A 20,420-nucleotide genomic window follows, 5' to 3' on the forward strand; every position below is an offset into this window, starting at 1 on the left:
CTCAAACAAACCACCAATCAGCGCATATTATTTGTGCCGGTTTAACTTTCAGTTTCATTTATTGAAAAGGCAAAGACGCACATCCAGAAACACGATGTAAATTTGTCTTTACATAACTATTTTTCAAAGGTAAGATTAAATTCCATCTTCTATCCATGCAGCTTTGAAGAGTAGCACACGTTGTTTCATTTACAGTAAAACCATGGCATTACTGGAAGAGATCAGAGGGATCAGCAGTGAAGCAGCCCTTCAGCTGGAGAGTACGCTCTAACCTTTAATATTTGATAAAGCAGAAAACTAAGTATAAACAAACTAATGGGAATTGTGGTTATTACAGAAGTGGATTGTTGCACTGACCGAGACATTCGCTTACTCACCCACAATGACCTGCAAGAGCTCCTCCCTGGGCTTTCAAATTTCAAATTAAGGAAGAAAATCTATGAAGCTGTACACAAAAAGGTAAGGAAACATTTCCTGATTGCAATAGTTAAACAATACATAATTTCATAATCTGTAATTTGTTTTTCAGCATCCAATCCAGGCCGTTCTAAATGAGCTCAAAAGTTTTATTCCAGATGAGTTCCTGATAGGTACTCAGTTCAGTATTGTGATTACGCTGTTATGTTATTTGCCATCCAGTACTGCTTAATATTTTGCTTTCCAGATGCTTTCCACAGCAATGGGTCACTTCATGACTATCTACAGATGCTTAAAGCAGTAAAAAGTGAAGTTACTCATGTTCAAGAGTTTCTAGATGCCCATATTGATCTACTGGAGAAATTTAGTCAAAAAGAGGATACGAAGGCCAATGAAGGTTGGTATAATAGAAAGTATCAAGCAAAAGCAAAAAATGAAAATAAATAATCACAATTTAAAAAATCTACAGATGAAGCTTTAATATCTTCAGTAAACCACACTCCTGCTGTGTCTCCCAATGTTACCAAAACCAATCATTCTGAGTATAACTTGCATTCAGAAAAAGCACAAGGTAAGAAGTTCTTAACATAAAGATTATGAAATTCTTATGAATGTAGTTTTCTGTTGCAGCTTCACCTTTCATGCATAATTATAGTCACCATAATTACATGGCTAAAGCTACAAAACCACAACTACAAGGTATACTTAATTTTTAAAACTCTAGTGAATAAATTATGGGCTAGACTCTAATGTCCATTTCTTATGTTTTAGCCACCGTAAGATACAAAGTGAGTGTCAGTGGTAACACCCTGAACAGACACATGGACTTATTGGAAAAGATAAAAAGTAATAACCGTGATAGTCTGCATCTGCAAGAAGCTAAACGTGATGAGGATGTCCAGGTCACCATAGTCTTCTGTCCAGTTGTCTCTCGAGCAGGGACAGATGTAAAGACAGCCCTGAGCCTTATTCAAGGTAAAGTCTTTGATATATTGACTCAAGGTATATGTTGAAACACTTTTTATAATAGCAATACTGCATGAAGTGACAACACATGTAACTTATGGGAATACATGGGTTTCAAATGAGGACCGTTGCCATAGTAATTAAGCCATTCAAATAAAAATATTATTGGTACTTCAAAACTTCAAAGTCCCTCAAAACAGGAAGGAATCATGTGACTGGAAACCATGAATAGATATAGAGGTGGAAGCACTTTCTTCATCTTGAGTGACTTTATTTTTTGTAGACCTACTCACTTACAAACAAACAATAATAGAGTAGAATATATTAAAAAATAGAGTTTAATGCAGCAAATAACCATGTATTGCATAGCCCACCAATCCTATATAGTGTCTGATTCAGGGTATTTTTTTCATGTTTACAGATGACAAACCAATCATTCTCGTGATGATGCATCACAGACATTCTGGATTTGTGGCTCCAACGGGACAAAGGCTTGACCACAATGTAGTGCTGGTAGTCAATGTTTTCTTTCATGAGACTGTACCTGGTTTAGTGACATGTCCACAAAATGATGAGGCCATAAACAAAATTCAAGCTACACTGCAGTCATTCAGTACAAATACTGGAAAACGTTTTTAGTCTCCATCATAAATCATCCCATACAGATATGTCCTCGTAATGTTGATTTCAGCTTGTAATTATCTTTTTTGTTAAAATGCATGCATACTTTTGTTCAAATCTTTGGAGAACAGCATAAAAATATTTCTATAAATTGATGACACATTTAAAATCACATGTGGTTTCTATGAACAATAATCTGTTTTATGACCACAAATATGTAGCTGCAGCCTGCTATTACATGTCTGCCCCTTTTTATTAGATTATCTACTGTCGCCTTGCACTGTCATAAATAAAGGACAAATAATAACCAGTGTAAGACATTCTTTAGTTTTTCAGTTCTATTGGTATTTTATATAGCTCAATATATAGATTATAAGGAAAAACATCACCAAACAGTGGCAGTTAATGGTATTAAACACTTTATCATAGGTGCTATTGACATGATATTATTTAGTATATTTTTGGAGAAAAAATGCAATACAATTTGCAGCTGCTCCACCCCGATGCAAACGTATTTCTTGGTTCTACTACTAGAGGATTTATTTATTTATTTTATTTTGTTTTTCATGTTGCAAAGGATTAAAATGAGCCTCTACCGTCACTGTTCGGCAGGTGGCACCATTGCGTTTTCTCCCACCGCAAGCTCTAAAAACAACGAGGTAGAAACCGGAAGTAAGGTATTGTTTACAAACACGAGGTTCCCTTTTCAACTGCTCTAACCATATGCTGTCATCTGAAGGAATGTATTCGTTTATTTACTTTGAACAGTATATTTTGGGCTTATTTTGGAGTCGACATTGAGCCCGACATGTTTTGTATAAGCAGTCACAAGCCAAGACAGCTAATCCGGAGCTAACTGCTAACGAGCTCTGTTGATTTGCTGAAGTGTCGGTTCATTTCAACAGGTGACACACGGGCAGCGGATTTCACCACAGCTGCTACGGGGGTGTGAAGCCTTTTGCAGCTCCCTGGTAGTGTTGTGTCATGCTAGTTTGTCGCGTCTTTTGTAGCCGTAGTTGGGCGTATTTAAATCATTTTCAGAAACTTAAAACACCCCACATACAAGATTTGAGGTTGCACCGTTGTACTACGACTTGGTACAATCCAGTCTTTGAGAGTAACCTGACAACTCACCAGTTTGGACTCCAGGTAATTTTTAAAACGAGCTACTTCTATTATTGCGGAACAAAAATACTCAGATGGCAAGGACGCACAATATATTGCAGTCGAATCGAAATTGCAATTTGAGTTGTCGCTTTACAAGCTGCAATTATTTAGATAATAACCTCTAGTAACAACAAAATATCCTGTATATTTGCTTTTTATAGAAGCATCTTGTTGTTCCTGTGTTTAGATGTCTACAAACATGTTATGAAATAAAATTCTTGTATTACGTTAGCAATTATTAAATATTTGAGTCTTCTCTCAAATGTTGGTTTGTTTACAATGTGCACTCAGAATCCTACTTTTATGCATACTTGTATACATGCAAATCTAATCACAATTGCGGCCCTAACAGATGGAATGTCAAATCTGCATGTCAATCTACATAATTGATTATTATTAACGCTCATTTTATTAATTTACAGACTTATCCATTGATGTTAGACATGTTACCTGCAACTGTCACAACAAGTAAAGACATGACAGCACTTCCTACAGAGGAGGAAGAGGATGATGACGGTGGAGGAGATGCAGCTGTTGACCAGAAATGTCAAACTAAAGGTATTTCAAATGGGGAAAGAGCCAGCTAATAAGTGTCTTTGATGCAGACCTCACCAGGGATAGGCTTCTGCAATGCAATAAAGGGAGAGAAAGATCATGGATTTGTTGTGGAGAAAACACCTGTGGTGATGAAGTGAAGGTGGAGAAGTGGAGAAGGATAATGGTTGTGCTGCTGCGGTGGAGAATGGGCAAAAAGGGTGGCTGTATATAGCTGGAATTTTAAAATATTTTCCGTATTTCTCATTTTTTGTTTAGGCTTGTTTTGAAAGTAGTAAAAAATGTAATTCTTTATGTTCTCTGACAAAGGTCCTTGACTTTACCAAAATAAATAAATATGTGCAATATGTGTGTTTTTCTTTTTACTTTTCATCAGGTCTAAAGGATAAGAAGACTAGAAGGAGGATGTGGAGGGAAAAGAAAAAACTAAAGAAAAATATGAAGTCAGATGAACCGCTGGACACTCTCATGTCTGAGCTTCCATTTGCTTTGACAAGCCCAACATCATGGAAGGAGTTGGGATGTAGGTCTCTATTGCTTATTCGTAGGGTTAACTCAAGTAAGATGTTCACAATTATAAATGTAAAATGTTGTTTTAAATTTCAGTTACTAGCACAAATCAAAAACTAAAGAAAAGAAAGAGGGGAGAAATTGGAGAGCGAGCAGACAGTGAAGAAGACACTAGCAAAAAGAAGAAAAAGAAGGAAAGTAAAAGACCAAACTACTTTCTCTCCATCCGCATCACTAACCCACAGGTGAGACTTATAGCTGGCTTTCAGATCGCAGAATATGAAAAGGTCATTCTCTGTTAAATTTTATAGACCTATTGTGCTCTGCAGTATGTCACAATTGAAAAAGTCAAGTAAAAAAGACACCAAAAAGTATTAAACTACCAGAAAACACTTACAATGAGCTATTGATTCACGTTATATACTGTGTGTTTGTGTGTGTGTATGTATGTATGTATATATATCAGTATGGCAGGTTAAGTGCAGATCAGAGATTAATTAACCTGCAGACATTGATCCTTACAGAGAATGATTTTAGGTCACAGTTAGTTCTGTACTAGAGAAACGTTTTAAGGAAGGAACACTTGATTTTCCATTACCTGATGCTGGAAGCTGACAAAAGCCTAATGTACATTGACCACTGGGTTTCATTGATTTCTTTTTGTCACTATCTATCGATCATGTTTTTCTTTCTACATAATGCCTTTTTCTCTCTTGTGTTAAATGTACTTTAGTTAAGGAGCATAAATCTTCTAATAACATGTGATAAACCTCATGTTTTCTAATAACAGATAAGCTCTGCAGTGGCGGAGGTCCAACAGGCAGTTCTTCAGCAGGAGCCCAAACTGTCCAAAGCCATGATCCCAATCCCCTCTCTGCACATAACATTATTAGTCGCTCATCTCGCTAACCAGGAGCAAGTTGACCTGTGAGTTCACATCTACATTTATACCAATCACTGTTAAGAATATCTCATTTCATGTTGTGAGAGCTGCAATACAAATTCTACTGAAAAACTATCCAAGCAAAGTTTTGTGTTTGTGCAATGGTATGCAAATCCAAAGTCACTAATTACCCTAATCAAGCTGAAGCTGTTTATCCTCTTTCATACAAGCTCTGGAGGGTGCAATTTACTTGTATTGCAGCTTGCATCAAACATTGAAAGCAATAAATACACTGAATTGTTTTCCACCCCAGGGTTCTAAATGTACATATTGTGACATTGCCTTCTATTGAGAGAAGCAAATCAAAGAAACCAAGTAATTTGCATGTCAAATTCCTAACCATTGTTTAATATATTGTGAAAGAAGATCATTGAGTCTAGGTCTGAGATATATGTCTTTAATATTGCATAATTATTTTAGTTAGGAGAAAGAAAAATCTGTCCTAGCCTTCTGCATGTTTCTATACATCTTAAAGGATAAGCAATGTACTGTCTCTGCCCAGATGCATGCATTGACTCATAAATAGAAAATGGTAGTTTCCTAAATCCCTGGTATCATTCAGATATATCGACTCAACTGGATAATCTGTGGAACATGTCCGGTGTGCTGATACATAATACTTAATCTACCTCAAGTAGAAGATTTTGCCATCACTAATCACTAGATGCTCTTGTTATGTAATATGAGCGAGAAGGAAGTCAGGATTATGATGTGCAGGGCTGAGCACGATGCACTGGGCATATTATTCATGTGTACACTTCCTTTTAGGGCGGCGACCGTGCTGGCCGCGGTCGAGCCGTCATTGGCTGAGCTGCTGGGTGGGCAGAGCCTTGTGCTGCCATTCTCCGGCATCGGTCATTTCAGGAAGGAGGTGGTGTTTATTGGGCTGGCCCCTGGAGAACACAGACATACACTGCACAGCTTGGCAGGTCAGTAACTAGATTCTTCCATCAAGTTAATTTAATATAATTTTAGCTTCATCCTGGTAAGTGAATGTTTTTAATAATGAATTAGAGATGATAATGTAATTGGACACTTGTGATGTCTCGGAAGATGGTGGGGTCAGCCTAGGGGTCATCTGAGGAGACACTTCTAAGGATGTGATTTGTATATTAGTGGATACATCCTTTTATCCAGCAAGCTTTCACTAGATTAGATAGCTTTAGAAGACTGTGAAGATGATTTTGTGCTTTTATATGGCTTTCACTGTTATTACCTCTTACATTTGAAGTTTAAATGTGGACTTATCCTCACATCTGTCCTTGAGCCAGATGAAATGGGTCACTTTTTTAAAAAACAGGCCATATTAAAGAACATTTGGTGCTGTTAAAATGTCTTTAGCACAAGTGGATTTTGCCAAATAATGGCTATTTGAAAGTTTTATTTCTACCATTTGCTTTGTGAGCTATTTGTAAAGAAATGCATTAGACCTTTTGCTCCTTTTGCTTTATGCACTACAGATTTGCACGTTGTTGCGTTTTGTGCCTTTGGCTAAAAACATTAAACCCACATTTTTAAGAGGATTTGCCCTCATTACTTTCACAATAACACACTGAAAAATAAGCACATTTACCTAATACCTTATTTTCTCTTGCCGGTTGCCACCATCAGCCAAATTAAGATGTTTAAAATCTGTCATTCTTATACAGAACTAACCGATTACTTGGTGTTCAGGAAGCATAAAACATTTCTCTACATTATTGTCAGTAGCCTGTTTTGAATTGACACTAATTTGGATTTTCTAGTCTAAAGCTACAGTGTTTTAAAATATTCAAATTTTCACATCTGGCATTTGTGTGACAGCCAAACAAATTCTAAATGGTGTTTTATCTTGAAGACTGAATTAATGTGAAATGCAATAAACTATAAGTCGACAGGGCTCATATTTCCACCTAATTACTGGTGATATCACAAAGTAAAGATGTGCCTTTTGATGCTCAGTCAGTATAACTCCTGAATCTAAATTGCAATTTCCCTCTCAGATCCAAAAGTTTGTTGTGATAGTTGAGACAGCACAGGAGAATGGAAAGTTTCCATTTCTGTTGTGGTCTTAGGGGCAAAGTCAGGATAAGGCTCTAATAAGTCTGAGTCTGCTCTCCTTCTCCATTCGTATTGATTATTTTCTAACCTTTCTCTTTGGGGCTAAAAATACCACTGTGGTTTTCCATGTAATGCTCGTTGCCGTGTGTGTGTGTATGTATATGGCTTTGCTAGCTGTCACTGTGTTGCAGCCCTTTACTGTATATGTGCAGCAATTTACAGTCATTATTCATAGATCTAAGAGAATTTTCTGTGTGTCTTTCTCTATTCACTGTAGTTCAGGGCTGAGCGATATGACAAAAATCATTTTCAGTAAATTTTATGTTTTCTTATAAATGACAGATTGCTTCGATATTAATTTCCTGACCATAAGCAAGGCAGGCACTTAATCTCTGCCATTTAATACAAAATAATCACATTCATTCCTTCAAAGTCTGATTTCTGAGGAGTCATGCTGATCATTGACAAAAAGAAATGGTTGGATCCTGATTCAATTAATTAATTTCATAGTTCCATTATGTCTTTTTTTATTGGATAAGAGAAATAATGTTCAAGTTCAACTTCAGTGGATTTTGATTATATTTTTTCAAGCCACCATTGTATTGACATTCTAGGTTATTCATCATCTCATAATGTGTTAACAGTCCAATGTTCAATTCCTTACAATTCCCACTAGACTTGATTAGCTCTACTTGATGAGCCATTTTTGATGTTACCAATACAAATTTTTTGTTGTCAAAACCATACTTGCAGTTGGTGGATTTTTATTTCAATTCTGGCATAAAAATCCACCATATCAATAATCAACTTGCTGTTTGCTGTACCTGCTCCTTTTTTGGTTTTATCTGGTTAAATTTATGCCCTGAGGAAAAATTAAAATGGTAATTTCAATTTTGTTTTATTTTAGAAATGACAGATGTTTTTTCAATATTTTTTTTGTGTTACAGAGTTGTTACGCAGTCGTTTTGAGGAGCAGGGTCTTCTTCAGGGAGACTGCCGTGGGTTTGAGCCTCACCTCACCATTATGAAGCTGTCCCGTGCATCTAAACTCAAAGCACAGGTAGACCCCCTCTACACACATTCACATACTTAGTATTTTCACCATTCTAAAATTTCACTTGATTTTAATACCAAGGAAAAGGCTTAATATTGGTTTCAATATCACAATGATAATAAAACACTCCTTTTTAAACAATATATTGTAATTTTAACCCAAAGTGACAGTAGTTTCTATTAGGGCTGTTGGCCTTTTGGCATTTGGTCAATGAATTGGTCAATGGTGCTGTAGTTGACCAAAATTCGTATTAGTTGACTAATTATTTTATTTGGAATATAAAATTTTATATGGAGCAACAGCAGAGTGGAGCTAGTTAAATGAACATTTGGGAGTGAATAATGAGTTTAATTCACAGTTTACATATAAATACACTGTTACCAAGTACTGTATAAATAGAGGGGTTGTAGTCTTGTGAGTGCTGTTTGCATGAGATAGTGACACATGATCTTGAACTGAAAAGTTTTGGGGGCTTTTAAACCAATTTTATGCCACTTTCCCATTTAGTTGACTAATCGATCGGCAAGGCATGTTTTTTTTTTAGTCAACCAAATTTTTTTTTTTGTCAACAACAGCCCTAGTTTCTATAATATTATGATGTCTTTTACTAGTTCTGTTCTGATATAGATCAAGAAAGGTTCCTGTCCTTTAACATGATTTTTTTTTAATTATTGCTACTTAAAATGAGTATCCTCGTCTCAGTACTAGTTTTAATATCAGTTGGTATCTGGTTATCCCTTTTTGATAACTCTACTAATAGTACACTATTCAGTCAGTATATTTTAGCTTCCCCTGGGGTGCTCTGCTGGTGACCTTCTGGAACATGTTGCTCCCATCTTTCCTTCCTGTCTCCATCCTCTGCCGCCTGCTGTCAGATAAGACACAAAAAGACACAAATGTGAAAAATGGATTTATCGTGTCTAGACAGTACGTGTGCAAATGTACTAGTTATAAAAAATACAACAATGTGCTGCTGACGACATTCTCCATTTAAAAATGTCAAGGAACCAGGAGCGTATTGTTTGATAGTTTATGACACCAGGCAAAAGGGCAACTGTTGCATTAATTTTGTGGTGGAATGGAGAAAGCAAGAGTGTAGAGATCGGTTTTGAAGTGGATGTAAAAAGATTATGAACATTTAACTGTATATGGGAAAAAAATGAAATCCATGATATTTTTAATAGTGAAATCATATTCTTGAATTGTCTATTGTATTTTTGTTTTCTCACCAAACCAGAAACTGAACATATTACCTCTGAATACAACGCTTATTACAATAGAAAACAATGTGGCTTGTTTTGCCATCTTCTTTGTAATATTAAATAGGAAATGAGATACTTCAGGGTTCTGTGCCTTTTGGATGAACAGGTAGCAAACTGCCAGTAGATGACATACATACCGGTAATCCACTTTTAGATTATGAATTAATCCTTTTTTTTCCCAAAATGTAAGAGTATATGTTTCATGCTTAATATAAAGCCGTTACTCTCTTTTTTAGGGTATTAAACGTGTGGACCCATCGCTTTACTCTAACTACTCAGAAAGGTAAGGTCATTTTTAAAATGTTATTTTATTTTTTGTATGTTCAACATGTAAATATCTTGCATTGTTGCAGATTTTTTGGAGACCAGCCGGTTGAGAGAGTTGATCTTTGTTCCATGTTGAAAAAAAAGCAACAGGATGGATACTACTACACGGAGACCTCACTGCAACTTGGTTAGTAACACACCCATAATAACTGCTGCCTGCTGTTTCTAAGTTATGGCCTGTGCTGTACATTACCAGTTCAGCCACAAGAGGGAGCTATATATCCACAGATCATGTCTTATTGAATGACAGCCATATCAAGAGAAACAGCTTTCATTCATTACGTGTGTTTTCATTTGTTGCTGGCTGATAGCATAGCAGTTTGCTCATTTATTTTACCCTGCCTAATAGCCTTTATGTGTTTGGGAAGGAGAAGCAAAACTGGGCATAATTAACGCCAGGGGATAGTTTGTGTTCATTAGCATTTAGGACATTGCTGCCCACTGAACAACATCCACTCTGCCAATTTGAGCTGTAAATAGCCCCATCCGCAGCCGAGTAGCCACTGTGCTGAAAAAAGCCTTGAGATGCAGTAATTGGGTTATAAGATGAGTCGCTGTAATAGTTAGTTTGAAGCTTTCATTTTTTTCTGCATAGGAATAGAGTTGGGTTTTTTTTTGCTTTCTGCCCTACAATCAGCTGGAAGCAAGTGATGATAGCAGATGTGTTGTGGCTTGTTTTTGCAATAACTACTGGTTTCTGGTGGTGTGGATATATAATATATATAATACATGTAGAGGGAGGGAGAGAGAGGTCAGCCAAGCACACACAGGAAATGGAGCCAGTTTCAAAAACTTTCTGGAATAGCTGATCTTATGGTAACAGAATCCGATGAATTGTGAAATGACCGAAGTCCAAGATTGCCTATTACTAAATCAGATCGTCACAGCCTCCATTTTACTAATGGGCTTTCTGTTTCTTCTGAGCATGAATAAGAACACCCAATACTGCAAGAAAGCAGGGGCCTATTAAATTTGAAGACTATAGAAGCCCTATAAATGACCTGCCTACACAGTTATCCCCTCTAGTGCTAGTAACATTATGAGAACTATATAAAAAATTATCAGGTTATAATTTTATGTTATATTTTATTTTTTATCCTTAGTGCCGCTCCCAAATCTTAGAGGCATATGGCATAAAATCAGTATGCAAATCAATAGATAGAAGATATGATGCAAATATGATTGAGAAATATGAATGCCTTTACTTTTTTAATGTTGCAGTATCCAAGTTATTTCATGTAAAAAAGTACTATTAGTTTGACCAGTGACTTGACTTTGTCGGGCCTATCCTGCCTCACTTTGCCATCTGAAAAAGCTATGCACATGCCTGCTAAATACATGTTAATACTAAATACTAAAAACTGCACCAAAATTCATGTTAATAGATATTTTTTTTGACTGCCATAGACTCATATGTAGGACCACCTTCCTTGAGAAATGCATTAGGCAGTCCTCGTGACTTTAATAGCTGTGCGTTATTTGCGTACATGGAGCAGGCTGTCACAATGTTATGGATCAGTGAGCCGTGTGCACAGACAAAGCCTGACAGTGGTGTGTGGGAGTGAGATACATCAGACATGTTTTCCTCTCACTTGCCACCATCAGAAAGCTGGTGTTTTTCACAAGTGTTTTTCACATTCAAACCAACATGAATGATGCACAGATGTAATATGACTGTGCAGTGTTGCATACAGTAAACACAGAATCATTCAACAGGCTGTTTGTGTGGGAACTTCTGAAATACACCAGCATACTTATACTCTGTAACATAGTGCAACTCTACCAGTCTCTTCTTTTGTAAGATAACAGCGAAAAGCTGAAAAAGAGAAATAAAGAAAAAAGTCATTCAGCATAGCTAACTATAAGGGCCTTGAATGGTCGCCTGGCAACCTACTTTGCTTTCACTATTGTAAAATTACAAGCCTGATCCATATTCATTGCCTGGTTTAGTAACATGGAACAAAGTGGAGATGTATTTTTACAGAAAAATGCTGTAAATTGTAATAGCTCCTGGCGTCTAATAATGAAAGCAATAAGATAATATCAATGTGATTATTTGATAGAGAAAACTTTCAGTCCTCACTGAATAGCACTGGGCCTAAACATGATGAGCAAATGTAACATTTCTGACTGATATGAGCATATTTCTCAATATACAAAGCAAAATTAACATTATAAAAAAAAGCAGCTCATAAACCATATTATGTGGACATATTGTCCTGCTATGTGCAGGTTGAGCACTCCTGTGTGCTGGCAGCTGGCTGATCTGATTCTTGCTGAGTTCGAGCTCCCTCTGCACAGTGGACACTTTCTGATCTGTCGATGTATTAATCCAATAATCCCATGTACAACATAATCCATCGCTCCCACGCCCCCCTGGCAACACAGTTCTATATAACCCTCTCCTCTCCATAAAAAGCCACAGCATTCAGGAAAAGAGTGTTATTTATGTCCTGTCCATGTGTGTTTAGACTTGTGGCGGGAGTTAAGAGTCACTGGCAGGTTACTGTGTATCTTCTCCTTTTTCCACCAACTACTCAGCGCTAATGTGGCAGTAATGTGAGCACCGGTCTGCACTGTGGCATCTGCTCTGGTCTCCACTCGCTATGCTTTTCACAATGCTTAGACTCAAACTGCTCTTAAGAATATACAAAGGGTTTATAAAGCTCCCACTTCTCTGACCTTTCCATTTTCTGTTCAGTTGAGATAAAACTGTTGTGGATGGATACGCCCCAGCCATGACCTCCTGGTATTTACAGACAATAGTGCACCTCACACTTATATGCACTTAAATGGGGTTCATGCATATACACACACACACACGTATATACACATTGTCTAGGCTAAGAAGTGTGTGTTCCCCAAAGCAGACCAAATTATTGCCATTTTGTTGTTGTAATGTTTGCAACAGTTATAACACCCTGGATACATCACTTAACAGCTACTGTGGCAGTAAAGACAACCTACAGGAGCTCTTCTGTTGTGTTCAAATTAATACAATACTAAAATTTCAAGCTCGATAAGAAATAGACTCGATACTCAATACCGATTCCAATATCACAGTGAAAAAAAAAAAGGTTTTATTTAGATAATGGAACAATAGGCAGTTATTTTCAATATCAAAAATAGTACTTTCTTCTATATTACCATGTGACCTTATTTGTGTAATCCATCAGTCATCCAGGTATGATCCATAGTGGTCAAAGGGCATATACTAGTCTATGTGCTCTTATACTTGTTCTGATACAGCTCAAGATCATTCTGAAGTGAAAGGTTAATTTCTGTCCTGTGAATGTGACTTTTTTAGTCACAGTAGAGGCTAAAATGTAGTTTCAATTCTAGTTTTAATACGGATCAGTATGATTTTCGATATCGAACAATTCCCTGTAAGTCTGTGGTCTAAATCTGTTTTCCCAATCCATATGTATTAATAGCTTTTCATTAGACCCAACCCAAAGTGCTCAGCAGAGAATAATTAAAGTGAATGGAAGCATCCATTGGGGGTTCCTCAGCTTAATTAGCCGATTGAAGTGCTGCTAGACAAGCTACTTATCACAGGATGTGTCCAACAGGAAAACATGCTAAAAGGAAAACGGAAATTGGACTTTTTTTTTCTCTACACTAGAATAGTTGTTTTTGAGCTACAATCAATAGGAGGAAAGTGATAATAGCAAATGTGTGGCTTGTATTTCCCCACAAGTACAAGCTTCTGGTGTTGTGAATAGATAAAGTGTGCTATTTTAATTGAAAAGAGGCTCTTTATTCAGAATGCTACCACAATCCGATGAATTGTAAATCGACCGTTCAAGTCCAAAACTGCCCATTACAAATCAAATCGAGCGTAATGATCCAGATGAAATGAAAGATCGATGCACTTCTGTTCACATAAGCGTCTCAGCCCCCGTTGTACTAAGGGATTTTGTGTTTGTTGTTCATGAAAAAGTATAACCTATAGTCCAATAAAGCAGGGGCCTATTTAATGTGCAGATCATAGAAGCCCGTGATCCCTTACACAGTTAGCCCCTCTAGCATGCCTCTAATTGTGGTGGTGGAGTGATTGCGCTCTCTCATATTTTACTCCTAGATCTAGCAGTTATGTCTGTCTATATAGTCAAATATAGTTGACATTTAATATCTAAAATGACGTTCAAAGTTTCACACAATGCCATTTAAAACAGTATGTCTGCCACTTTCATTGTGAGTATAGAGGGTGGAGATATATTGAAAATGTATCACAACAAGAAACTCACAGAAATGAATACTGAAAAAGGCAATTCATAAAAAAGTCTAATCAAATGGAGCTTCCCCAGCTGTGATATCTTTCTATATTCAAATGTAGCTGTCGTTTATTTTAAAAAGCCCTGTAACCAATTTTTTCCATGTATTTGAGCTAATTTTGTCTTGCCCCAGTGCAGTTATATGCAGCTCTTGAGGTCAGCATAAGTCAGCTGTGTACTGTGAAAAAAACACTTCTCACTGGCCTCTGAAAGTTGTGAAAATCTTATTGTAGTGAATAATTAGGATGCTTGGAATGTATAAGGTAAGTGAGGAATAGCTTTAGACCACTGCAAACCGTTTACAATGAACTACAGAAAACAGATACATGGTGTTTATTTTGAACAGCAACTAGTGCACCATTTGACACAGTGCATTTTAAAAATCACAGTTTTTCCCTTAAAATGACTGCAGGCATCAACAATGGTCTGTTGTAGGGTCTGCCAAAGATTAGTGTCACTCACACATTGAGAGCGGGGTATTTGCAGCCTCTGTGTAAGCGAGCTCGCGGCTAAGAGGATCTACAGCCAGGGTCAGGACCAGATTACAGGCCCAGGGACAGAGGAGAAGTGAGGTGGTCTGGAGACGAGGCAAGAACCATGATTAAGCTCAACAGAGTAAGATGGAAAAGAGAATGCGATAACAGAAGGGATGTGGTCTTATCAAATTTGAGTGTTGCTGTTATTGTTAGTTTAATGTCTTTACAATTATTCACACCATAACAAAAATTATTCATTCAATGTAATCTTTCGTTGTTACCATTCCTCTAGTATGTGAGCAGCTTCCTGAAATCAATCTTGAAGTGATAGTTACTGTGGCATAAATACTGACAAAATATGTTTATTTTTGGGGTGGGGGTGGGGGTGGATGAATTGAAATGACCTACTTCGCTTTTAAAATTCTCACTATTATTTTTCATTTCTTACGATTATATTGTGATATGAATGATGATGATTATGAATGAATAGGTAAGAGCGACAACAAGGCAAGCTTTCAAAATGACAAGTGACATCAAACAGATGAAAATGGAAGCCTTTTATCAAATGAAGAGGTTAGGCCCAGGATGGAGCTTGGACACAATATAATAGGACAAAATGGCCCAAAAGAAACAGCAGGATTTGATAAAGATTTAGAAAAAGAAAGTAAATTGTCCTGGGGTTATCCCTGTGTCAGATACAATGTGCCTCAACCCATCCAGAAACACTGCTTTGTATCAAATAAAGAAAATCCAATTGGAAAAGGCCTGAAAACCAAATCCCCTTGTAGACACACTCGAACATCAACTCAATAGCGTAAATAATGAAATGAAAACTACTATGGCGTGAATGGGGTCTGTGTTCAGTGGAGCTCACATTTATAGAAGCCATGCTTGTATGTGAGCATGGTAGTCTAGTCATGATTCATTTAACTTGGATTTAGTAGAGCTGCATAGGCAAGGGTTAGAAATAAGAAATGGCATTATATGGAAACTGCTGAGACTAATAGTTTTGTATGAACCTCATAGAAGACTTACTGTCATTAAAACATGTGGATTTAGCTTCTGCAAAATGTCACATGAAAACTGCTGAATAACGGCCTTGAGCTTGTTCCTGATAAACATTTTTTCAAATGGAAGGAGATTTTATTGCTTGTACTCCCATTACTCTTACTGATTATTCTACTATCAAAAGTAGGCTTGGGCAGTATTATAAAAAAATAATGACTTGTTTTGCCCTATCACATTTTTGATTAGATTTTAATTTGTCTTAAATAATAAGCCGCACCAGAACTGAGATGTGAAGAATGACTTTTGGCTGTTTGCTTCCCAAAAATGGAATATATTTCAAGGACAAGCAAAATTGGATACTTTGGTGCCACAAATGCATTTAAATAATCTGGTGACAAACATTTATAATCACACCTGCTCCTGCTTTTAATGTTTTAAATGGACTTATGTACTTATTTATTTTGTTTGTTTTTTGTTTGTATTTTGAACAGAGCACCCATGAAAAGGAGGGTCTGAGTGCTCTCATTGTGCTTTCCCTGTTTAAATAAAGATAAAAAAGTGGTACACAAATGCACAAAAAGGAATCAGCATTGATTTCCTTAACATAAACAAACACTTTTAATTATTGCCATTTAACACAAGCACAGTAAAAAGTGTCTTCCTCCAAAGTCTGAACTCTAAACCACATGTTTTTTAATGACAGAAGATTGGCTGAAGACCTCTGGATTAAAAAGACCCAATCTCATCATTGACAATTCGAAATGACAGAATCTCTTGATTAAAATATGATTAATTGCACTGCTCTAATTAAAAGTACCGTACTGTACTATACAATTACCTTAGCTAAAAATCTAATTTATGTGCAGCCCTCAATGTGAGCGAAATAATGGCCGAAGGGCTTAGAATTATTTTGTGCACATTTCCTTGCAGATATTGAGTGGATTTTCAGAGCTTACCTTGAAGACACAATTATAACTTTCAGGACGGTATATATGCCCCTATATACTCCTCTTCACGTATATCACAGTTTTAACAGTGTCTCCCTCCAGCTAACTCCTGGCACATTTCTTTAAATCAGCACAGTTATGAATTTTATATGAACTTCCCTTATTTTTAATAACGGGTGGTTTTTAGTTTTGCTTCAGGCATTGTCTTGTGACTAAGGTAAGGCAGTGAGAGGCAACCTTCACTGAATAAAGTCCACATTGTCCTCTTTGCCTCTGTCGTCTTTGCTGTAAAACCTTTCAAAGGATGTGTTGTTGTCTAATGTCTATGTAATGTATCAACAAAATAATGTATGAATAATGCCATAGTAAATTGAAGGCTAGTATACAGTTCTGCATGTGTAGAGTTTACATCTAGTTAACGTGCCTATTCTCATTAGCTACAATAGGCTGTTTTGGTTGGGCTGGTAAGTTGTATTCACAAGTTTCTGCTTCCTGCATTTTGGGGGCTTTTTCCCATCCAATAGCTTTAATATACTTGTTTTTAAATTGTTAATCGCTATAGCAACGGTTGTTACCAGAAAAGACTGTAAAGGGCAAGGGCAGAAAGAGCAACGATAATTATTGTTGTTTTGTATTCTAAAAAACTGGAAAAATAGGTGATAAAAAAAAAAAATGGAACAAGCTTGCATTATGATGCTTCTAAGCTTATTTTATATTTCTGTACTTGTATCAGTAATTCTAAACACATGTCACATACATTTCACATTTATCTGTTACTTAAACCTCAACTAACATAATCAGAAGATATTTTTGTGCCAAAATGTGCCTATAGATATTTATATTGGACATACTTAGTGTTACGGCCCGGCTCATGTGACCGCAGCAAAGGAGGGTGGCAGACACGGCTGTAAAGGTTTTAAGTTCTCTGCTTGAGCTTTTATTCAATGATTTACAGTCAATATGTGCAAATTGAGCTAAAGTGCTAAAGTTGTGGCAATCGGCTGATGGTAGGGCCAGGTGGAATCGAGTCAGAGGAGCAGCCACAGGGTGTAGGGGGTGGGGCCTATTTATAGACGGGTGGATGTGCTGGGCGCTAGTGCATCCAGTTCACCTCCAAAACAAGACACAATATTATTAATAAACAGGGCACAACAGGAGCCCAACATATTCATCATTGTTAATATAGCCCTCCCTTTGGATTTATTGTAACAAGTGTGTTTCTAAAAGAAGGAACAGGTTAATAGTCAAATGTTTTATTATCAGTTGTGTTGCTGAATCTACAGTAGTTCCCAGGTGTTGATTGAACTTGTTTGTCTGTCATCACTCCTGTAAAATGTACAATTATTACCCTAGCACTGAAGGATGATGACAGCATAACAGATGCTCAAATACAATCTGCTCTCATCACCAGCGACACTAGAGCCCTGCAATTACCATCCTTATTCTGTGTGATTAATGCGTGTATGTGGGGTTAGAGCCTGGCAGTGGCATGTGAAGTGGCATTTGTACATCTACTTTCACGTCAGTAATTCCCTAGAAACCTCCTTGTACACCCAATTTCACAAAGCCATGTTGGTGTTCGTTAAAAAGCTATTGTTTTCATTCAAGCACTCATCAGCACGTGTCTTAAGTGCCCTCAAGAGTTTTTAGTTGCCGTGTACTACGTCATCTCTTAGGTACAAACAGACGAGGAAACGGTGTGAAAGTATCCAAAGGAGGCCATGTGTTTTTATTGGGTTTATTACAGGCGCGAGGCGTGTTGTGATCAGATAAGTGGCAGCTCATGACCGCAATCACAGCATGTATGTGTGTCCTTCAGTCAAGAACAAGAGGATTCTCGGAAAACGGCTATTTATGCAAAGCTAAACTGTATCGCTGTGATAAGTGGAAATGGACTCTGTGAACTGTCTTGCTGTGAAATTTCAGTAACATGTAGAGATTGGAGCCTGAAGCTTGGAATACCATGACCAATTTTCTCCATGTGCGTTTGTGTGGCGATGTGATTTTTTTTTTCCTTTTATTAAAGTGGCATCATGTACCACATTATTTTGTCCTAGACCTCCTGCAAGGCATTACTGCAAGTTCACAATGGGTCAACTATATCATGCCTTAAGGACCCATTTGATAAACCCGTGTGTTCTTTCAGTAACCCCAGTGCATGTTATTAGTATTTTCTATTGCTGCTATCATGTTTCTAAAGCCATAACACCACATTGTAGATTCCACAAGTCGGTTATAGAGCTCAGGATTGAATCTAAATAGCAATATTAGTCTCATGCCAAATGTCTATAGAGAACCATTAGCAATAACAATATAAAAAGTCTGCAAAAAAACTGGAGTAACTCAATAAGCTGCTGCAAAGGTAAATATATTTATCACACAACAGTTTCAGAATACTCTTGAATGAGCATTAAGTTAAGTTTAACATTATGCTAACTGAAAATTCCCTGAAGAAGTGACAGCATGACCCCAGTCTCTATTTGACTATACAAAATAACAAATTATCTAGTCTATTTCTCTACCTCTAAAAAAACAACCAAACATGTATGTATAAATGCCCTCCTTGAATGAAGAATATCTGTCATTTCTTGTGAAGTAAAAGCAATGTCCAGAATCAGTCCTGGCGATATTATTATTATTTTTTTCTTTGTAAAACAGCACCCATGCAGGCTTTGTGGTTTATGTAATCAAAATGCGTGTATCCATGGCAACCACATAAACAAAAATGGTTATCATGAGCAAGCTGCTGAATATTACAAGACAATTAAATCAATATAGGCCTGTTTAAATAAATCAGTTGAGTCAAGTCACATAAAAGGCTAGGTAAGCGTTTTATAAATATTTGAGTTTTTTTGTTAAGCCCTTAGGAGTATGTCCATCTTTATAAAGCCGGTGTTGAAAATAAGAGCCACATTATTGTCTTATGTAATAGTTTGACAATCCCCATGTGACCCTCACTATGCGGACTGTCCTTTTTTCACTGCAGAAACCCTCATTATGCATTGACCTATTTCTTTACAGCGAACATCAAATGTATGTTATTCCATATTTATTCTACTGGACCCGATTTGGCCATTACTGTATAAAATGATTAATCACGTCATGAATAACCCAGATATATGGGGATGGGGCTCTAGGCAGCTGCTGGCTATTCAACAACCATTACTCAAGCTACAGTGACAGGAGGGGTGTGGCCTGTAGCCTCTGTCCACAATACTAAATACATAAACAGTGTCTCTTTAGATTCCCATTGCTTTCATTCTCATATTATCCTAGAGCTCACACAATCACAGCCAATCACACATATTCCATTCACCCCTCCTCCGCAATGGCCACTTCACACAAAACAAAACAAAATGACCTGCCTTTTTTATATTGTCTCCTACACGTTGTGCTTGTCTATTGCACACACACGCACACACACATACGCACACTCCTCCTCCCTCCTTGCTGCAAAGTAGAGCGAGAGAGAGCTAGCAGCTACACAACCTTTTTTTTTTTCGTCTGCTGCTCTGCTCCGTTCATTCTCCCTGTAGCCGCACACAGGCACAGAAGCAAAGAAGCAAAGGGGGGAATCTCTCTCCCTTCTCCTCCTCCTTGTCCTCTCTCTATCCTCCACATGCTTATTCTCCATCCCCGTCATTTCACAAGAGGATTAAAAGACGAGTGACAGCCGGGAGAAGACACTGGGATTGAGGAAGAAGAGGGGAAGGTGGCGCCATGGGTCAACTGTGCTGCTTCCCTTTTTCCCAAACGGAGGAAAAAATCAGTGAGTGTCTTGTCAGTGAGTGGGTGGGAGCGGTGGATAATCTGGTGGACCATTATTGTGGCCATTATTGTAGGGAGGTAT

The 20,420-nt window shown here is 37.3% G+C and overlaps 2 protein-coding genes across 2 annotated transcripts in view; both read left to right on the forward strand.

Annotated features, from left to right (window-relative positions):
• The first annotated feature begins 45 nt into the window (after nt 1-45).
• On the forward strand, nt 46-2,309 carry LOC117392911 (uncharacterized). The gene is made up of 9 exons (XM_033991080.2): nt 46-129; nt 196-260; nt 338-459; nt 530-590; nt 665-814; nt 887-988; nt 1,048-1,116; nt 1,189-1,392; nt 1,805-2,309. The coding sequence occupies exons 2-9, from the start codon at nt 203-205 to the stop codon at nt 2,020-2,022; spliced, it is 984 nt and encodes a 327-aa protein (XP_033846971.1). The 5' UTR covers nt 46-129; nt 196-202; the 3' UTR covers nt 2,023-2,309.
• A 279-nt stretch (nt 2,310-2,588) lies between these two features.
• The window catches only part of LOC117392909 (A-kinase anchor protein 7-like), a 38,867-nt gene continuing 21,035 nt past the window's right edge, over nt 2,589-20,420 (forward strand). Inside the window, exons 1-9 of the mRNA XM_033991077.2 lie at nt 2,589-2,681; nt 3,594-3,729; nt 4,103-4,249; nt 4,333-4,481; nt 5,027-5,163; nt 5,948-6,108; nt 8,167-8,279; nt 9,772-9,818; nt 9,889-9,989. Coding sequence (XP_033846968.2) covers nt 2,589-2,681; nt 3,594-3,729; nt 4,103-4,249; nt 4,333-4,481; nt 5,027-5,163; nt 5,948-6,108; nt 8,167-8,279; nt 9,772-9,818; nt 9,889-9,989 — 1,084 coding nt within the window. The remainder of the gene's footprint in view (nt 2,682-3,593; nt 3,730-4,102; nt 4,250-4,332; nt 4,482-5,026; nt 5,164-5,947; nt 6,109-8,166; nt 8,280-9,771; nt 9,819-9,888; nt 9,990-20,420) is intronic.

This window comes from Periophthalmus magnuspinnatus, chromosome 24, assembly GCF_009829125.3.
Source record: "Periophthalmus magnuspinnatus isolate fPerMag1 chromosome 24, fPerMag1.2.pri, whole genome shotgun sequence".
Classification (NCBI taxonomy): domain Eukaryota; kingdom Metazoa; phylum Chordata; class Actinopteri; order Gobiiformes; family Gobiidae; genus Periophthalmus; species Periophthalmus magnuspinnatus.